The sequence below is a fragment of the Podarcis bocagei genome (assembly GCF_964188305.1).
Source record: "Podarcis bocagei genome assembly, chromosome: 14".
Lineage (NCBI taxonomy): Eukaryota > Metazoa > Chordata > Lepidosauria > Squamata > Lacertidae > Podarcis > Podarcis bocagei.
In genome coordinates, this window is record NC_138139.1 from 42912820 (window position 1) to 42930633 (window position 17814).

At 44.0% G+C, this 17814-nt stretch overlaps 1 protein-coding gene across 6 annotated transcripts in view; it reads left to right on the plus strand.

Moving 5' to 3' along the window:
- Positions 1-17814, plus strand: part of VWA3A (von Willebrand factor A domain containing 3A) — a 50531-nt gene that overhangs the window by 8032 nt on the left and 24685 nt on the right. For 5 of the 6 annotated variants that reach the window (XM_081169389.1, XM_081169384.1, XM_081169386.1 and 2 more), the window contains 13 exons: positions 72-192; positions 761-885; positions 961-1035; positions 5533-5587; positions 6978-7076; positions 9209-9315; positions 11286-11411; positions 12536-12644; positions 13456-13521; positions 14822-14947; positions 15945-16083; positions 17321-17424; positions 17715-17795. In XM_081169389.1, coding sequence (XP_081025515.1) covers positions 72-192; positions 761-885; positions 961-1035; positions 5533-5587; positions 6978-7076; positions 9209-9315; positions 11286-11411; positions 12536-12644; positions 13456-13521; positions 14822-14947; positions 15945-16083; positions 17321-17424; positions 17715-17795 — 1333 coding nt within the window. The remainder of the gene's footprint in view (positions 1-71; positions 193-760; positions 886-960; positions 1036-5532; positions 5588-6977; positions 7077-9208; positions 9316-11285; positions 11412-12535; positions 12645-13455; positions 13522-14821; positions 14948-15944; positions 16084-17320; positions 17425-17714; positions 17796-17814) is intronic. The other variant, XM_081169385.1, reaches the window with a different exon arrangement.

Here is a 17814-nt window from a genome sequence, read left to right on the forward strand (position 1 = left end):
TGTATAATGTCTGAAAAGAAAAGAAAAGACAAGCTTTGTAATGCTGCATAAGAACCCCTTTTACCCTCCAGTGTACATTCAGTATCAAATGCCACTTTACAAAAAGGAAGCCCATCTTTGTGGAATGTTTCTGCAGCAGTCTCTGATGATGGATTATTGGTTACCAATATCAACCAGACACAGGATTTATTGGTAAGTCAATATCTGTATTATGTGCACTCATCGCCTGCTCTTCATGGATCGTAGAAACAGTAGAGGTCTGTAGCAAACAACATAGGAACAGGGCCTTTCATGTGGTGGCACCAACCGACTGAAACACCCTCTTCTGGAATATGAGAAAGGTCCCATCTCTGTTGTCTTTTTGGTGTCTACTAAAGACCTTGCTCTTCCAACAACTCTTTTAAATTGAGATCTTTCCCAATCTGTATTGGAATTGTTTCATTTTTTAATCACTTACTGTTTCCTGCCTTGGGCTCCTTTGAGAAGAAGGGTGGGAGTTGGACTGACCGCTCCCACCCATCATTGTTTTTAGGCAATAAGTGAAGTCTTTAATAACCCAGGTTCCTGCTGGATCTGTTGGGCTTACTGTCATTCTCTTGCTTCCTTGTTTTTATTTAAAAGGTGATCCCTCCCCTGGGTAACAAACAAGTGGTGCAAAATAAATTCTTGCTACAGCCATGTGCTCTGACAACTTGAAGTGCATGCTTTTTGTCCCTGAATGGCTTTTTCTAGACTCCTGTTTTTCTCATTTGGTCAACAGAGACTTAAGGATACAGCAATGCTGTTTGCTGGGTTGAAGTGCACAGATGACTGGATTCAGGTCTATGGTTTAAAACCCTTGCAACTCTCATTCGACGATCTAATGAAGAAGGGCAGCATTGTGATGTAAGTATGAGGTCATGTTGTTCCAAGCTGGTCATCTCTGCTCTTTTCATCCATTTTTCGATGTTTCCTTTTTAGAAATCCAGATGATCCAACAGAGAGTATTGAATTTACTAAGGAGTCTGTTAACTATTTTGAATCTGAGTTGCGTAAGTAAGTATCCCCAGAAACATGTCCCCTCTCTGGTTTGCATCTGTTTATGGTCAAATCTAGGAATGGGAGAGAAATCCAGTTCAGTTTGCATCTAAAGCCAAATCAATCAAATCCACGTTTTCCAAAACAATATGAGAACCTAAACACAGCCATTCTGTGAGATGCACATGTATCCAGATTTTGCAGTGTGGTTCTCCAATCAAACAACATTAGGGGAAAGTGTCCATAAAAACTGAATATTGTGTGTATTATTTTTTTTAATGCAAATTGCTGCAGAAAATGTGGAGAACTGAATTTAAGATTGGAAAAATGAGGAACAGAGACCTGAAATCAACATAACCTTCCATCCCATGCAACATCCATATTGGGATAGTGCTAAGTCCTCCGACTGGAATGTAGAAGCAGTGGCAGACCCTGAGGCCTCAAATTTTACCTATGCAATGTGCAATGCTGAAATTTAGCCCCCTCACCCTCTCACCTTCCATTCTGAATCATTGTTGCAGCACCCTCAAGGCTCTGTGCCCGGTGTGACCAAACCAGTTGTTCTTGTCGACATGCAGAGGGCTGAAAGGCCAGCTGGCTAGCCCCAGCTGGGCCATCTCCTTCCAGCTGTCCTGCTGCAAAGACCCATCGGCCTCTGTTCCAACGTAAATCAGCGACCCAGGCTTCAAAGCCAGGGCACACTATCAGCAGATCAAACTGTGCACACAGAATAGGCGTGAGGCTTGTGAAAGCATACTACAACTACAGATTTATTAATCATAAATCAGGACAAGGAAACATGTCTCTCTTCAACTTCTCAGAGAGACTGGGGAAAAACAAAAGCAATAGACACAACGGAAGTTCCCAGCAAGCTGTGCTGGAATGTAAACAGACATGTGACACGCAATAGTTCCACACGTCTGCTCCTTAAGGTGGAATGGAAATTCTCAACAGTTCTCCCCTAAATCTGCTTCTGGCAGAAGGTCCCAGCTCCAATCCCCAGGCATTTCCAGATAAAAGAATCAGATAGCAGGAAAGGCATTCTCTGACTGAGAACCCAGAGAGCTGGTGCCCATTCAGAGCAGAGAACACAAGATTAAATGGGCAAGGAGTCTGATCCAGTTTCCTTCCCCTTTACAGACCTTTCTCTGAGCAAGGGGAACGTGTTGTTGTTCTCTGAGCTTCCACCAGAGGCAGTGATGGTCTTAATTTGGATGGCTTTAAAAAGAAGATTAGAAATATTCATAGGGGGGAAAGACGATCAGTGGCTACTAGCCACAATGCCTAGACTCTCCCTCCATGATCAGAAGCAGTATGCTGTTGAATTCCTGTGGCTAGAAACCGCAGGAAGGGAGAGTGTTCTGTTTTCTAAACAATTACATTTTAACAAGTCATAATGATAAACTTTGAGGGCCGCAGTTAGCTTTGAATAAAACAAAAAGCTCGTTTCAGACTAGTTTCTGGTGAATGAGCCCAGCGCATGCAGACAGAAGCTCTTAACTGGAAGTAAGAAATAGATATTTATTTAGGCAAGTAATGGTACAGGCTCAGCAGCAGATACAGTACTCGAGAGTCATGATCCAGGAGTTTAGGACCTGGGCAAGAAGTTCAGAACTGGGCAGAAGCATCGAAGATGTCCCAGCAAACCTCTCCCCCCTCCTGCCAAGCTTTTACAGACAAGGCATAGTGCACTCACTCGTGAGTTTCTCGTGCCTTATGGGAATATCAGGATTGTAAGTGTGCACTCTGTTAGGGTGGGTGGGTCTGCTCTCATCTGCAGTGGCAGTTCTAGGTGTCAAGACCGCACTCTCCTGCACAGACTCCTGATCACTCACTGCTGCCTCCTATTTGGTCTCCCTCATTGGCTGATCAGAGCCCTCCCGATCCTTCGCTGAGGCTTCCCACTCCTCAGGAAGGTCAGGGGGAGAGCCAGCATCCCTGAAGTGACTGAAGTCAAGGTGGAAAGGGCATTAACCCTGTCCTCCTACCTTAGGTAAAGGTAAAGGGACCCCTGACCATTAGGTCCAGTCATGGCCGACTCTGGGGTTGTGGCGCTCATCTCGCTTTATTGGCCAAGGGAGCTGGTCATGTGGCCAGCATGACTAAGCCGCTTCTGGAGAACCAGAGCAGCACACGGAAATGTTTACCTTCGTTTACCTTCCCACTGGAAGGTACCTTCATTTACGTTTACCTTCCCGCCGGAGCGGTACCTATTTATCTACTTGCACTTTGACGTGCTTTTGGACTGCTAGGTTGGCAGGAGCAGGGACCGAGCAACAGGAGCTCACCCCGTCATGGGGATTCGAACCGCTGACCTTCTGATCGGCAAGTCCTAGGCTCTGTGGTTTAACCCACAGTGCCACCCTCCTACCATAGACTCTCACAATTCAGCCCTGTTTCTTCTTCTTCCTCCTCCTCTTCCATCAGAGCCTGCCAACTCAAGTCCAGTCTTGACAACCTTGTGAGGCTCATGAAAGAATGCTGTGTTTTCTCCAACCATCCTAGAAATGGTTGTAAAATTATTATTTGCAAGGATGAAATCAGAATGGCCCTGATCTCTAAAACATTTTACTAAGCGCTATCTTTCTTTTGGTGTCAATATGTCTTTATTTTCAAACAGTGACCCTGCCAAGATGGAATTAAATTTATCCTCAGTGAGTAAATTGAGCGAGATGACCTGCCTTGCTTTTGCAGCTGACCCCTCTGCCTCTCTATTCATTTCATTATGCTTTATTTCCAAATAGCCATTAATTAAAATCCATTTGCATACATTGCCGATCCCTTTTGTGGAGGGCTGGTGTCTTTAATTAATTAAGCAGCTTTTTTGCCAGCCAACTGTGGGATTTTTTAAAAAAGAAAGATAATAATATGGCCTCTGGTCTTGTGTCACAAATGAAAACAATGTGAGAGCTGTTGCCAATTGACAATATTGGGCTAGATGGACAACTAAAGCAACCAGACAGAAGGCACCGATAACAGGAAAGGTGGGAAGGAAATGAAATCTCAACAGTGCATACAAAAGAAGGTTTCTGGGAAAGAATTCTGGGCACTGTAGTTTGTTAAGGCTTGCTGGGAATTGTAACTCTGTGAGGGAGAAACCACAGTTTCCTTTGAGAGAAAGGAAGTGTTTTGAATATGCTTTAAAGGCTTAGTGTGTACACAGCCTGGGTGATTTACAAGTACAGAATCAATTTATAAAACCCAAATATAATAAGGTCGCACAATAAAACAAACCAGTCAGAGCATCTGAAAACACCTGTACCTAAAATATACGCTAAGGCAAGCCAGTTAGAAAGCATCACTATTAAAACAGTTAAAATACAATTCAAAAAATTAGGTCAGGAAGTTCAAGTTCAGGGGAAGGATTGCAGCTGGGGAAGGGCTGTAGCTCAGTGACAGAGCATCTGCCTTGCATGGGAAAGGTTGCAGGTTCAATCCCCAGCCTCTCCAGGTAGGGCTGGTGATGACTTGTCTGAAACACTGAAGAGTTGCTGGTAGTCATTATAGACAATACTGAGCTAGATGGACCCAGTGGTCTGATCTGATACAGGGCAGCTTACCCACGTTTCCATGTTTCCTCTGTGTGTGTGCAGAAACTGGTGGAATGCCAATATGGATACAGCCTCTCGCATTTCAGCAAGGGAGGGCATTCCACTAGCACCACCAGTGAAGAAGCTACGACCTCTTATGTTATGGTTACCAGATTTTTTTCAATGAATCCGGTGACACTTTTTTTTGGGGGGGGGGGAAGCTGAGTAGCAACAGGGAGTCAGTAGTGGGGATGGTGAGGCAAAGACCCTGGGCCCAAGCACACATGCGTATTGTATAAAGGTGCAAAGACCTCCTTTCGCACCCTGTGAAACACAAATGTGCAGAGGTTTTAAAAAACTGGGCAATGGCTGCCCGCCCATGGCTCCTGAGCCTTCCCCAATCTGTCAAAACAAAGGGGGAAGGGGGCAGGAGATTGGGGGAGGCTCGGGAGTCATGGGCGCGTGGTGTACTGTTGCCCAGTTTTTTAAAAAACTGTGCATTTATGTTTCACAGGGTGCGAAAGAAGGGCTTTGCACCTTGCCTGGCAGAGTAACCATGCGCCTTGCGCCCCTCCTGGGCAACAGCCACCTGCCCGCAACTCCCGAGCCTCCCCATCAGTCAAAACAAAGGGGGAAGGGGGCAGGAGATCTGTACTGCCTGACATCCCTGGTTCCCCTTCGGCAGTGGTGGCGGTAGCAGCAGACAGCAGTCCGCAGCCAGCTACCAGGCTGGCTCCGGGCTGCTGAAGTTGCTGAGGCTGCCGCTGCCATGTTTCCCGGGGACAGATTTGCAAATCTGGGGACATTCCGGGGATGGAATTTGTCCGGGGACAGATTTGCCAATCCGGGGACGTCTGGTAACCCTATCTTATGTTCTCCCACTTGAATTTAGAATAAGAAAGGCAGAACTTCATCTCTTAACACCATTGCAATATCTTACAATTTTTATTGCACTAACTGCATTTCTTCTGTTTCCCACCCACAGAACTATTGCTCTCTATGACAGACGCATTGAGTGGCTGCTGCAGGATAGCAGGAAGGTACTGTGCACAATTTGTTCACGTAAAGCTGTGGTGAGGGTCTTGTGGCTCTCCAGATATTGCTGATCTCTATCGCCCATCGTCCATGACCACAGGCCTTGCTGGACTCCAGCTCCCATGAGCCTCCGACAACACGGCCGATGGTCATGAAGAAAGAGAAGAACCGGCAATATCTGATGGGGAACAGGTTCCTTACCCCTAACCTAAAGGACACTGTTTATGCATCACAAAAATGAAGTTGTGGCAAGTGGCACTAGCAAATTTGTAGTCTGACCAGCAAGGGGCAGGGAGGAGGAGCAGCAGCTCCTGTACATCATTTTGGTCTCTGCAGCTTCAGCTAAGAGGAAATGCAAAGCGAAAGAAGAGCGTGATTTGGGATTTCAGCCTGGATCTTGACAACTTTGCACCTGTTTGACTAGAGGCATTTGTACATCATTGGAATAATAATAATGATAATGATAATAATGATAATTGTTAAGTTGTGGGCGAACATATCAGACGACACAGCGATTCTTCCAAGCAGCTCTTTATTTGTAAGCTGGAACAGAACTAACTGAGGAGCTCAGTCAGCCTGCTTATATAGAGCTCCAGAACAATTGTAACTGTTGCAACTTTCTAAAACTATCCAATCACAGAACGTCACTTTTCAATCCTTCATTTGCATACAAACTATCCAATCACTGAACGTTACTTTCGAGCCTTCATTTGCATAACTATCTACAGTATCCCCCTGCTGGCCCAGGGTGAGAACATCAGTACATAACAATAATAATGATAATAATAATGATGATGATGATGATGATGATGATAATAATAATAATAATAATAATAATAATAATAATAATAATAATAATAATAATATATTATTTATACCCTGCCCATCTGGCTGGGTTTCCCCAGCCACTCTGGATGGCTTCCAATGGAATATTAAAATACAATAACCTATTAATCATTAAAAGCTTCCCTAAACAGGGCTGCCTTCAGATGTCTTCTAAAAGTCTGGTAGTTGTTTTTCTCTTTGACATCTGGTGGGAGGGTGTTCCACAGGGCGGGTGCCACTACCGAAAAGGCCCTCTGCCTGGTTCCCTGTAACTTGGCTTCTCACAGTCTCGAAGTCTTTTGAGCAATTTCCTCTCTCCTAAAAACTGTTAACGGTTTCCATTCTTATTATATTTCCCTTCAAAACAGTACCCTGTTAACATGGGGTCTAATAGACATGTGTGTTTGGGAACCCCTTGTGTGTGAAACCTCAACCCATGTGATCCCAAAAATGCACTATCCCAATGGGAGCATCCTTCGTTTGGGAGCAGGTTGCACTCTGTTGGTTCACTCCTGGCACTGGAGCCACCCCTTAACATTCCTTTTGTTTTGTTTTTTCTCCCCCTTCCAGATATTTGGTATGATCCGTGGGGATAAAGTTGGAGTTCTGATTGACACATCAGATGTAAACTGTGGACCCAGACTGCAGGATTTCCAAAGAGATCTTCTGGTAAATGTTATTGAAGCACTCGCTAACTCTTAATATCAGAGATGATGATGTACTTGTGGGTAGCATTTTGGGCTGGCGAAATGTAGGTTTTATTGGCTATGATGCTCTGTAGGAAGCCTTGGGCAAGTCACTGCCTTTTCGTCTAATTTCCTTCACATTTTTATCAGCCTGTATCTTTGAGGCCTGAGTAGGGAAATATATGGTTGTACTGTATTCAAATGAGTTTTAGTAGACCCATTGAAATAAATGGACATTACTAACTTATGTTCATTAATCCTAATGGATGAGGAGAACTTAGTTTTATATAACCATTGAAATTAATCAACCCAAACTAGTCATGACAATTAATTTTGAAAGGCCTATACTTAAGTAGGACAAACACTGGATATAGCTCTGAGTATTGGCCTTTTTATGTCATGCCTCACTGGATTTAGATAAAATAAAAAAAATCCTTCCAGTAGCACCTTAAAGACCAACTAAGTTAGTTCTTGGTATGAGCTTTCGTGTGCATGCACACTTCTTCAGATACACTGAAACAGAAGTTGCCAGATCCTTCTATATAGTGAGAAGGTGGGGAGGGGTATTACTCAGAAGGGTGGTGGGAATGGGAGATTGGCAGGTAGCTGAAATGAGCCTGTTGACGACTCTTAACGACTGCAATAGGTCTTACAGGAAAAGGCAAGGGGTGAGAAGGTGAAAAATGGCTTAGTCATGTATAATGAGATAAGAATCCAATGTCTTTGTTCAGACCAGGTCTCTCCATGGTTTTAAGTTTGGTAATGAGTTGCAATTCAGCAGCTTCTCTTTCCAGTCTATTTCTGAAATTCCTTTGTAGTAAAACAGCTACTTTGAGATCTTGTATAGAATGTCCTGGGAGTTTGAAGTGTTCTCCTACTTAGTTGGTATTTAAGGTGCTACTGGAAGGAATTTTTTTATTTTGACTATGGCAGACCAACACGGCTACCTGTCTGTAACTGGATTTAGATAATGTGAGCTACCTTGCTCTATCGATGGACAGGTGATGTTTATATGCTGCAGTTGCATATAATTATTTAACCAACTGCCACATTTCCTTTCTGGCAATTTCTTTCCCCTGGGAATTGAAATGGGTGGCGGTGAATTTTTTGAGAGGCGAGACACAATCTATATAACTCCTGTAGTAAAAAAAAAAAAGTTTCACAATCATGATCAGACAAATTTAACATGAATTTAAATTTAGCATCTTTCTTATTTTCTGGTTGTAGTTGTGTATGGCTTCGTTAACGAACTTCTCGAATGCAGTATGTTTAATTTTCATTCAGTATTTCCAATCTTCAGTTGATATATTTATTAGTTCATTTCTTGTTGTCAGGCAGCAGGCAGCTTCTTCTAGGATACAAAATTCTGTTCAGCAACTGTAGCTGTTGTGTTTGGGAGTAGACAGTGATTAATTTCATTCAGGCTTAACACCAAGATGGGGTTGATTTTTTTTTATTTTCCCAACTAGAAAATGACAACATGACAAGCTGATCTGTGGGGAAGAAGGGTTGGAGTTAAGAATTCAAAGTCTTCTTCAGGGGGCCTCCCTGATAATCTTTTTGGTTTTAAGTACTAATATTTTTCTTGACTTTGTCCTTTTTATATCAAATGCAACCATAAAAACAAAAAGGGCAAACTAAAGCAGAGCAGAAAAGCTAGCAGAGGGAGGAGAGGAAAAAGGGCTTAGCATTGGTCACTGTTTATACATTTTATTCATTTTCAGTGTATGGCGATGTCATAAACAAATTATACTAGTGCCAGGGTATGGTCTTCACCAACCTGGTGCTCTCCAGATGTTTTGGCTTAAAAATTCCACCGGCCCTAGTGCTGGCTGGGGTTGATGGACTTGTAGCCTGGAACATCTGGAAGGCACTATGTTGGAGAGAGCTGGCCTGAAGGCATGTAACCTACCATCAATATGAAAGTCTGTTTGGTCTGTGTATGGGTGGGTGACCATTTCAGAGCCACATGGATGCTCTCTTGGGTTCTGCGATGGCAGGATATGAATGTAGGAAAAGAAAGAAGACAACTCTAACACTCAGTGTAGAGCTTGATTTAGGCTTGCCATATAGCTTGGCAAGCAGCTAATTGCCACCTTTTGTTTTCTGCTTAAGTCTGTAATAGATGAGCAGCTGCTTTACATGAAGAAGTTATACTTCCTTTCATTTGGTACCAATATTTCATTGCTTTGGGAGAAGCCAAGATTTATCGACGAGAAGGTGTAAGTGAGTTGCTTAGTTCTAAAGTATTTGCGTTGGTCTTGGTTATATTATATATTGCTTTTTTCGGACAATGGTTGCTAGTTGTTCTTCTTATAGTGTATGAGTTTATGATTGTGCTGTATGCCACTCTGGGTTCCTTTAGTAGGAACATAAAAAGAGTCCTATTAGATCCTGCCAGAGGCCCATCTAGTCTAGCATCTTGCACCAGATACCCATAGGAAGCCTGCGTACAACAGCACCCTCTCCCCATTTATGATACCCAGAAATTGGCATTCAAAAGCAGTGGAGGGAGAATATTGTGGCTCATAGCCATTAATAGCCTTTTAGCCTCCATGTCTAATCCTCTTCTAAAGCTATCTCCACTAACTGCCAGGGATATTGCAGATATTAATATGGTGCAGCATGAAGCAAATGGATGCATAAAAGCTGACTCCTTTTGAAATAAAAGTTGTCCAGACCCATAATTATGATTCAAAGCTTTACTAACCAGAACTTCTTCAAAACAGGTACAAAAACATCAATGATACAGCCAGAAAGTTGTATAGAGCATATACTTGTCCAAACATAGATTCTTCTTCTTAGATAGCATAATTACGATCAGAGCAGAAATCAAAGCTCTGTCTCTCCCATAGCTTACATTAGCCTGCATTCAGCCTAAGGCTACGCAGCTCTTGGAGAGGCTTCATTATCACATCTTTCCTCTCCCTGTGCCTGGGAACAAAAGGTAAAGGCAACTCCCTTTCAAAATGGAGATGTGCAATTGAATACAGTGGTACCTCGGGTTAAGAACTTAATTCATTCTGGAGGTCCGTTCTTAACCTGAAACTATTCTTAACCTGAGGTACCACTTTAGCTAATGGGGCCTCCTCCTCCTGCTGTGCCGCCACTGCACAATTTGTGTTCTCATCCTGAAGCAAAGTTCTTAACCTGAGGTACTATTTCTGGGTTAGCTGAGTCTGTAACCTGAAGCGCCTGTAGCCTGAAGCGTCTATAACCCAAGGTACCACTGTACCTTAATCGCCTGTTCTAAGGTTAAACCAGGGGTCAGCAACCTAAGACCCATGGGCCACAAGCGGCCCACGGGCCGCCCCCGAACTGAGCCGCCTGCTCGGTGAGTCCCCACGTGCTGTGCTAAACCAGTGTGGTGCGGCTTGGGGACTCACTTCCATGGCACTGGGAACCGTGTCTGCGCAGATGCCGGAAATAACGGGCGCACAAGCATGATCCGGCCCACGGAGGGATCTCCGCTGGAGTGAACTGACCCAGGCGAGGTAAACCTTGCCCACCCCTGGGTTAAACACTCACATGAGAGCTAGCAGAGAACACCAACAGTTAAATATCAGAAGCTGAGAGAGCTTCAGTATGCTTCAGTGAAATTTTCCAATGTAAAACCCTTTCGGCAACATGCATACTGGCATTCTCCATTTCAGTGTACAATTAAACAATTATATTTAGCAAGGAATAGAACCTGGAATCTTCTGCACACAAGGCAGATATCCTCTGCCACTGAGCTACATGACATGAAGGTTCCAGCTTTAGAGAAGACATCACTTCCATGAATTTTTCTAATTCCACTTTCAAGCCGTACAGACCATTGGTCAGCAACATTCTTTGTGGCTGAAAATTCCATAAGTTTATGTTGGGAGGGGGGAGAGTTTTGTCCTTCCTAATTGAAAGGCCTTTCGAAGACCAACACTGTTATTATTAGAGTTTATTTCTAGGCTGCCTTTTAGCCAGAAAGGCCTCTGAAGTGGTCATTCACAACAGTGGCAGAACAACATGCTGCAACCCCCGGAGTGGAGAACAGGCGGGGGCGTGGCTGGTGCCTGTCCTGGGGGTGTGATGTGCACCCTGGGGGCATTGCGTGTTGCCCATTTATTTCATTTTGCCTGCCTATCATACCTCTTTTGCTAGTATCTAATTGATGTACAATAGATTCCACTTTCAAATTATTGTTTTCCCCCTTTAGTTTAGATGAAGCAAGGCAATGGGTGCTAAATCTCAAACCCAGCGGTGGCTGCAATTTGCTCAAAGCACTGAAGAAAGCCCTTACAGTAAAAGAACTGAATTCACTGGTGATTGTGGTAGGAAGCTGGTAAGTCATCTGTCTGAATACATGGCAAGACACTGTCTTTTTGGCTGTATCCACTGTGAGTCCTGTTCAGAGTAGACCCATTGAAATGAATGAATTTGTTGCATTCATTTCAGGGGTGGGTGGGGAGGGAAGATCATTCCACCAGGCAGAAATGCTTGCTCTGGTAGAGCAATTTCCTTAGCACCACTTTGCTTTTTCACCTGTATTATTTAAATTCCTATACTCAGTTCTAGTATAAGTAAGGGAGGAACATGTCTATCTTTACACTGTCCCCACATCATGCACAAGTTTATCACTTTTCCCACTCTCCTCCTCCTCTTCTTCTTAAGTCTAAAAGCCCCAAATATTGCAGGACTGGGATAGAGAATGTGGTTCTCCAGCTGTTGATGGACACACATGCCATACACTTAAAGCTTAAAAGTACATTTTTACCTTTTATAGCATGGGTAGGCAAACTAAGGCCTGGGGGCCAGATCCGGCTCATTCGCCTTCTAAATCCAGCCCACGGACGGACCAGGAATCAGCATGTTTTCACCTGAGTAGAATGTGTGCTTTTATTTAAAATGCATCTCTGGGTTATCTGTGGGGCATAGGAATTCGTTCATCCCCCCCCCAAAAAAATATAGTCCGGCCCCCCACAAGGTCTGAGGGACAGTGGACCAGCCCCTTGCTGAAAAAGTTTGCTGACCCCTGTTTTATAGCATATATCTGCACATCCCCAAGAATCTTGGGAACTGTCATTTATTCCTCACTCAAATTACAGGTCCCAGAATCCTTTGCGGGGGAGCTTTACATTTTTATGGTAGGCACCCCCAAACTCAGCCCTCCAGACATTTGAGGACTACAACTCCCATCATCCCCAGCTAACAGGACCAGTGGTCAGGGAAGCTGGGAATTGTAGTCCCAAAACTTCTGGAGGGCCGAGTTTGGGGATGCCTGGTACACAGTGTACGCAGCTTCCATAAGCCCCAGCCAACATGGCCAGTGGTCTCAGGGGTGATGATGTGAATTGTAGCAGTATCTGTATCTGGAGGGCCACAGGTTCTTCATCCCTTTTGTAGGGATCCATCCTGTGTTTGATATTTATGTGTGTGTTTTTCCTCCCCCCACCCTTCCCAAACCAGCCCAGATCAAGCCTCGGAAATATTGTCTGAGTATATCCAGGAATGTACCGTGGGGAGAAAGCTGTTGGTCCACACTGTCACATATGACTGTAGCAATCAAGTTCCTCCTGTAAGTTTGTCTGGGGAGGGTAGCGTAGCTCTAGGGCTACACGTATGCTTTGAGTCAAGACGGTCTCGGGTTCAGCCTCTGGTCGGTCTGTCTCTAGTTAAAAGGACCAGGCAAGTGCAGCTGACGTGGTAGAAGCTCTCCAGCTGCGAAGGAGGGAGAAATTCGAGTCAGTTCGTTTTTATAGGCCAACCTCCTTAATTCACACTTCCCAAAGCAATATGCAAATCAAAGCACAGTTCAATGCATTTCTTCAACCAAGAAATGTGTACAAAAATGCATATACTAGTGTGCTGGAAAATGCACATATCGGTGGATATTGTGTTAAAAAACCATTGCATAAGGGGAAATTGCTTTGCAAAAAATGTGTCTGTTAGGCAAAATTGCATAGATTTGCCCATCCCTAGCCTGGAGACAAGACTGAGCTAGGCGGCAAATTTCATCTAGTATAAGACAACTTTCTATGTTCTTTCTTTGTGCTTGGTAAAAATATTTCACTACTTGAGTCTTACTGAAACACACTAAGGACCCAGCTACACATTATGTTCGTTATGTGGTTATGCCTACAAGTGCAGGGCTGTTTCTGATGCCATAGTTAGGTGAGCTACAACAAAGAAACGCCCTCCCCCCCTTCTCATTGTCTGTTTTTGGGGGCTGCCATTTCCCAGACCTTTCAGTGCTTTCCGCCCAGACACTGTTTAAGTGGGCCGAATACCGGCTATGTCCAGACATATGGCAACCCTAGGTTTAGTGAACATGGGGATTTATGCAGCCGTTCTGTGCTCAACCATTTTCTTTGATGCGATCTATGCAGGGTGTGGTAAGAAGCATAGCAGAAGATGTGGGAGGCGATTATCACTGTTACTCCTCAAAGAGAGAGGTAGGTCACTCCTCATTTGGACAACGGCACTATTTTAAAACATTGTTGTAGCAAAGTGCTTGGTGATTGCCTACCCCGCTCATAAGCTTATAGAAGTGGACAGGAAACTTCTTTATGAGCTCATAAGAGTGCCAAGAGGGTGGCCTGTACCTGGCTATCCTCTTAAATAGGCTAGGGGTCGCAGCCCCCACGCCCCTGCCTCTGATGGGCTAAGCGGGCACTGCCTGCTCTTACCTGAGAGCCCAACATGGCTGGAGGAGGGCAGTGCCAGGTGACCATCAGCTTCCCCAACTGCTCTGGAACATAGCATATTCCCTGAACCCACCACAGATATGTCGTGCAGCAATGGCCACCCGTACAGAGTGCCAGGTGAGCAGATGCTCCCACGGGGGGCCGTGATGACAACCAACTTGGATGGCTTGAAAAGCGGTTGAGACAAGTACGTTGATGGTGCTATATAAATAAGTGTTAATGTGTAACTGACTATGGGTGGCGCTGTGGGTTAAACCACTGAGCCTAGGACTTGCCGATCAGAAGGTCGACAGTTCGAATCCCTGTGACAGGGTGAGCTCCCGTTGCTCGGTCCCTGCTCCTGCCAACCTAGCAGTTCGAAAGCACGTCAAAGTGCAAGTAGATAAATAGGTACCACTCTGGCGGGAAGGTAAACGGCGTTTCCGTGTGCTGCTCTGGTTCGCCAGAAGCGGCTTATTTATGCTGGCAACATGACCTGGAAGCTGTATGCCAGCTCCCTCGGCCAGTAAAGCGAGATGAGCGCCACAACTCCAGAGTCGGTCACCAAGGATCCTAATGGTCAGGGGTCCCTTTACCTTTACCTTTAATGTATAACTAAATACAATTTGTGGAGTCTGAGGCTACTTCATGAGCCACCATCCCCACCCAATCTCTAAGAGGATCTCTTTTACTGATCTTAATCTCTGGGTTTGTCTATAAGGAAGGAGGTGCTCTTTCAGATAATTGGGGGCTGATTGCATTAAAGCCTGCCAGGCTTTTGGTAATTCATTTTTGGTTCACTCACTCTTTCCTCCACCTTTATTTTGAAGCTGCTGCTGCTTGCAGAATTTTAGCGTCTGTTTTAGCATTCGTCACTTTATATGTTGCCATTTTAAAATTAACCTCTTAGTCAGAGTTTCCTGTGTCTGTTAACTGCTAGTGGATTGTATCAACAAAAAAGAAAAGAAAAATGCTTTAAATAAATAATAATAAAAGGTCGCTAAGACAGTATACCCGCAAGCAATGAAGAATAAATCTGATTGGCTTTTTAATTCTGTTGCGTGATCAGAATTGTGACAGCACTGATATTCAACTGATCCTTCTTGAACGCCAAAAGGCCAAGGAGTTGCTCAACATCATAAATGAAATCTACCAGGGAAGGATGGGTGACACACTTTTTAACGTAATGAAACAAGTAAGTACCTGATCTCATTTAATCGGCTGTTTTATTTTAAAAAGACCAGTAGACCTAAAAAAGCTGCTGGACATCTAATTAGTGTTCAGCCACAGAGAAACGTATTGTAGTGATACTATTATGTAAATAGTTCTGATGAGTCCTGAGTCAAATTAGAGCTCTCTACTCATTTTATTTTATTATCTTAAAAACAGCAGGCATATCCCTCACTTCAGCCAAAAAAGTCTCACGAATGGCGGCTTACGATTGTCAGTGATAAGACAGTCTCTGTCCTCAGCCTCACAATCTAAACCTTTCTTTTACCTATATTTTTAAAGCCTTTAAAAAAAGTTCTTTTGTTTCAAAGTTTTGTGGAAGGTGTCAGCTTGGGATTTTGAGAGGCTGAGGAGAGGTTGTTAGTGCCTTTAAAAAATATTCCACACAGTTGAGACCAAGCGGTCTGCACTTTTTTTACATATAAAAAAGAAAAGCCTTGATGTGTTTGCTGTATGTATTGTGACAATCTTTTTTTTCTCTTTCCAATGAGAGAGGCTGGGGTGCAACTTTGGAAATTATGCTGGTGCCTAGGAACATAAGAACTCTGCAGGATCAGACCAAAGACATGTCTAGGTCAGAATCCATCGGCTTACAGAAGCCAGTCTGTCACCCCCAGAACACCTAAAGACAATAGTCCTTTTCTGCTGTTGTGGCTCAGCAACTTGCAATAACCAAAAGGCATATTGCCCCTGAATGTGGATGTTTTGATCAATGCTACATATTTTTAATGAGTGTGGTTCTTTATTGGGACTACATTTCTACAATATCTGGAAGGCACTGTGTTGTCTACCCTTGATCTTAGGGAGTGGACAATAGAAAAAATGTAGGAAAGAGATAGGATTGTAGGATTGGAATGCCTTTTTAAATGTTCCATTAATATGTTCCCAGCTTTTGGGCGTTTGTAGGAGACAAAATGCAAATGCAGGATTTTGTAGATGAGATTTTAAATATCTTTATTTAGGGTTCCATGGAGTGTTTGAAGCTTCCCTCTGAGACCTCCCTGCCAAAGCCGCCAAAACATGATTGTCCTCTTGCAATACAAATCCCAAGCTTTTCGGCCCAAACCTCAGCTGAATGGTTAAAATCGAATGGACTAAAAGGTAAAGTAGACTGGAAGGGCAAGGGTTGGGTGTGGGAAACCTTCTTCAGCTTGAGAATTGTATTCCCTTCTGGGCAATGTTCTGAGGTCCATTTGCCAGTGGTGGAGGAGCCAAAGGCAAACATGGATGGCACAACAACAACAACAACAACAACAACAACAACAACAAATCTTTATTACAGTCATAGACCGGCATTTAAAAATCTAAAAAGCTCTTTAGAAAGCTAAAAGGTATTAAAACACAAGGTGAATGTAAAAGTCTAAAAGAATTTTAAACAAGCTAAAAGAATCCAAAAGAAGGGTCTGGAACATTGGGCAGGTGTGGAGGAGCACAAAAGGCTGATATATAAAGGCTTTAACTATCATTTACAGAGCACTCTGATATGCTGATTTGTGGCACAGGTCGTCCACCTACAAATTTCGAGTTCTGCTGTGCAGAACCTAGCAACACTATACGTTGTAGCAGGATCAGTATCCGAGAGCAGCAGGGAGATGTAAAATTGTCCTGTTTGCCCTGGGTGCTTATGAAGTAATGGGAAAATCAGGCTAGTGTGGATGTCTCTGTAATACAGGCACTGGAGAAGGACATGCACAGGGGCATTGTCTCTCCGGGTAGTCAATCTTCCTGTACTGGCCTTCAATAACGACCAAGGGAAGGGCGTGACATTGAGCCAGGGTAAAAGCCCTTCAGTGTTTAGGGACTTTGATTTTAGTTAGATATGCCATAGAGGAGGCAGGGTACCTGGTGGATCCAATTGGCACTCTGTGTCTACTACACGTTATTTAGTGAACGCTTTAGCCTGATCTTATCCCATGTTAAGTAGAAGACCTGGAGAGAAGCCCAGGGATGAGATTTTAGTTGCCACTGCCTGTTTCCACGTGGATTAATTAGTGGGGCAAGGTCACGGGGAAATAAAGATAGATGGCACAACAGATGAAGATGTTACCTTTGTACAGTAGACTAGTTTCCGTATACACTCACCTGCCCCTTTCCATCCAAGCAAGAAAGAGGCACGACTAGAGTTCAGTGACACATCCCAGCCAGGCAAAAATACTTAGGCTGTGAAGTAAGGCCTGTGAGGGCTGTGGGAAGTTCCAAGTGGCAAATAGAGAAGCATTTGGCCTCAGGACCAGAGATTTCCCCATCCCTGGCCAAAAGGTTCCATGTGAAATGAAGCCTGCTTGATCCACCTGAAAAGAGGCCTTTCGTTTACCTTTTGGTTCCTTGTTTGCTACAGCCAGGAAATTAAGCCTTTATCAAGTTTTGGCACCCAATGCTTTCTCCCCTGTGGAAGAATTTGTGCCCGTCCTTCGGAAAATGGTATCGTCCACATTACATGAGGTAAGTAAAGAGGAGTTTTAGATTAGAATCTGGAGGCCATGTGGTCCAACACCCTGTACCCCACATGGCCAACAGCCCAGAGATGAAGGGCGTTGTAGTCCAACAACAGCTGTAGAGGGTCACAGGTTAGCCACCCATGCTCTGTTGGTTGTTGGCATCCATCAGGTACCATTCTTTGCCCACCCTGAAGCAAACTGTCACCGGAATGATGATTTGGTTGTCAGACTTGTTACCGGAACATATGATTAATTTTATCTCTCTCTGCCTCTCTCTCTCACTCCTTGTTTCAGAAAGCAATGACCCAGTTTGAATGGCATGATGGGACGATTAAAAATATTCACGTTGATCCACCCATACTGTATGACTATCAGGTGACTGAAGGACCTAGAC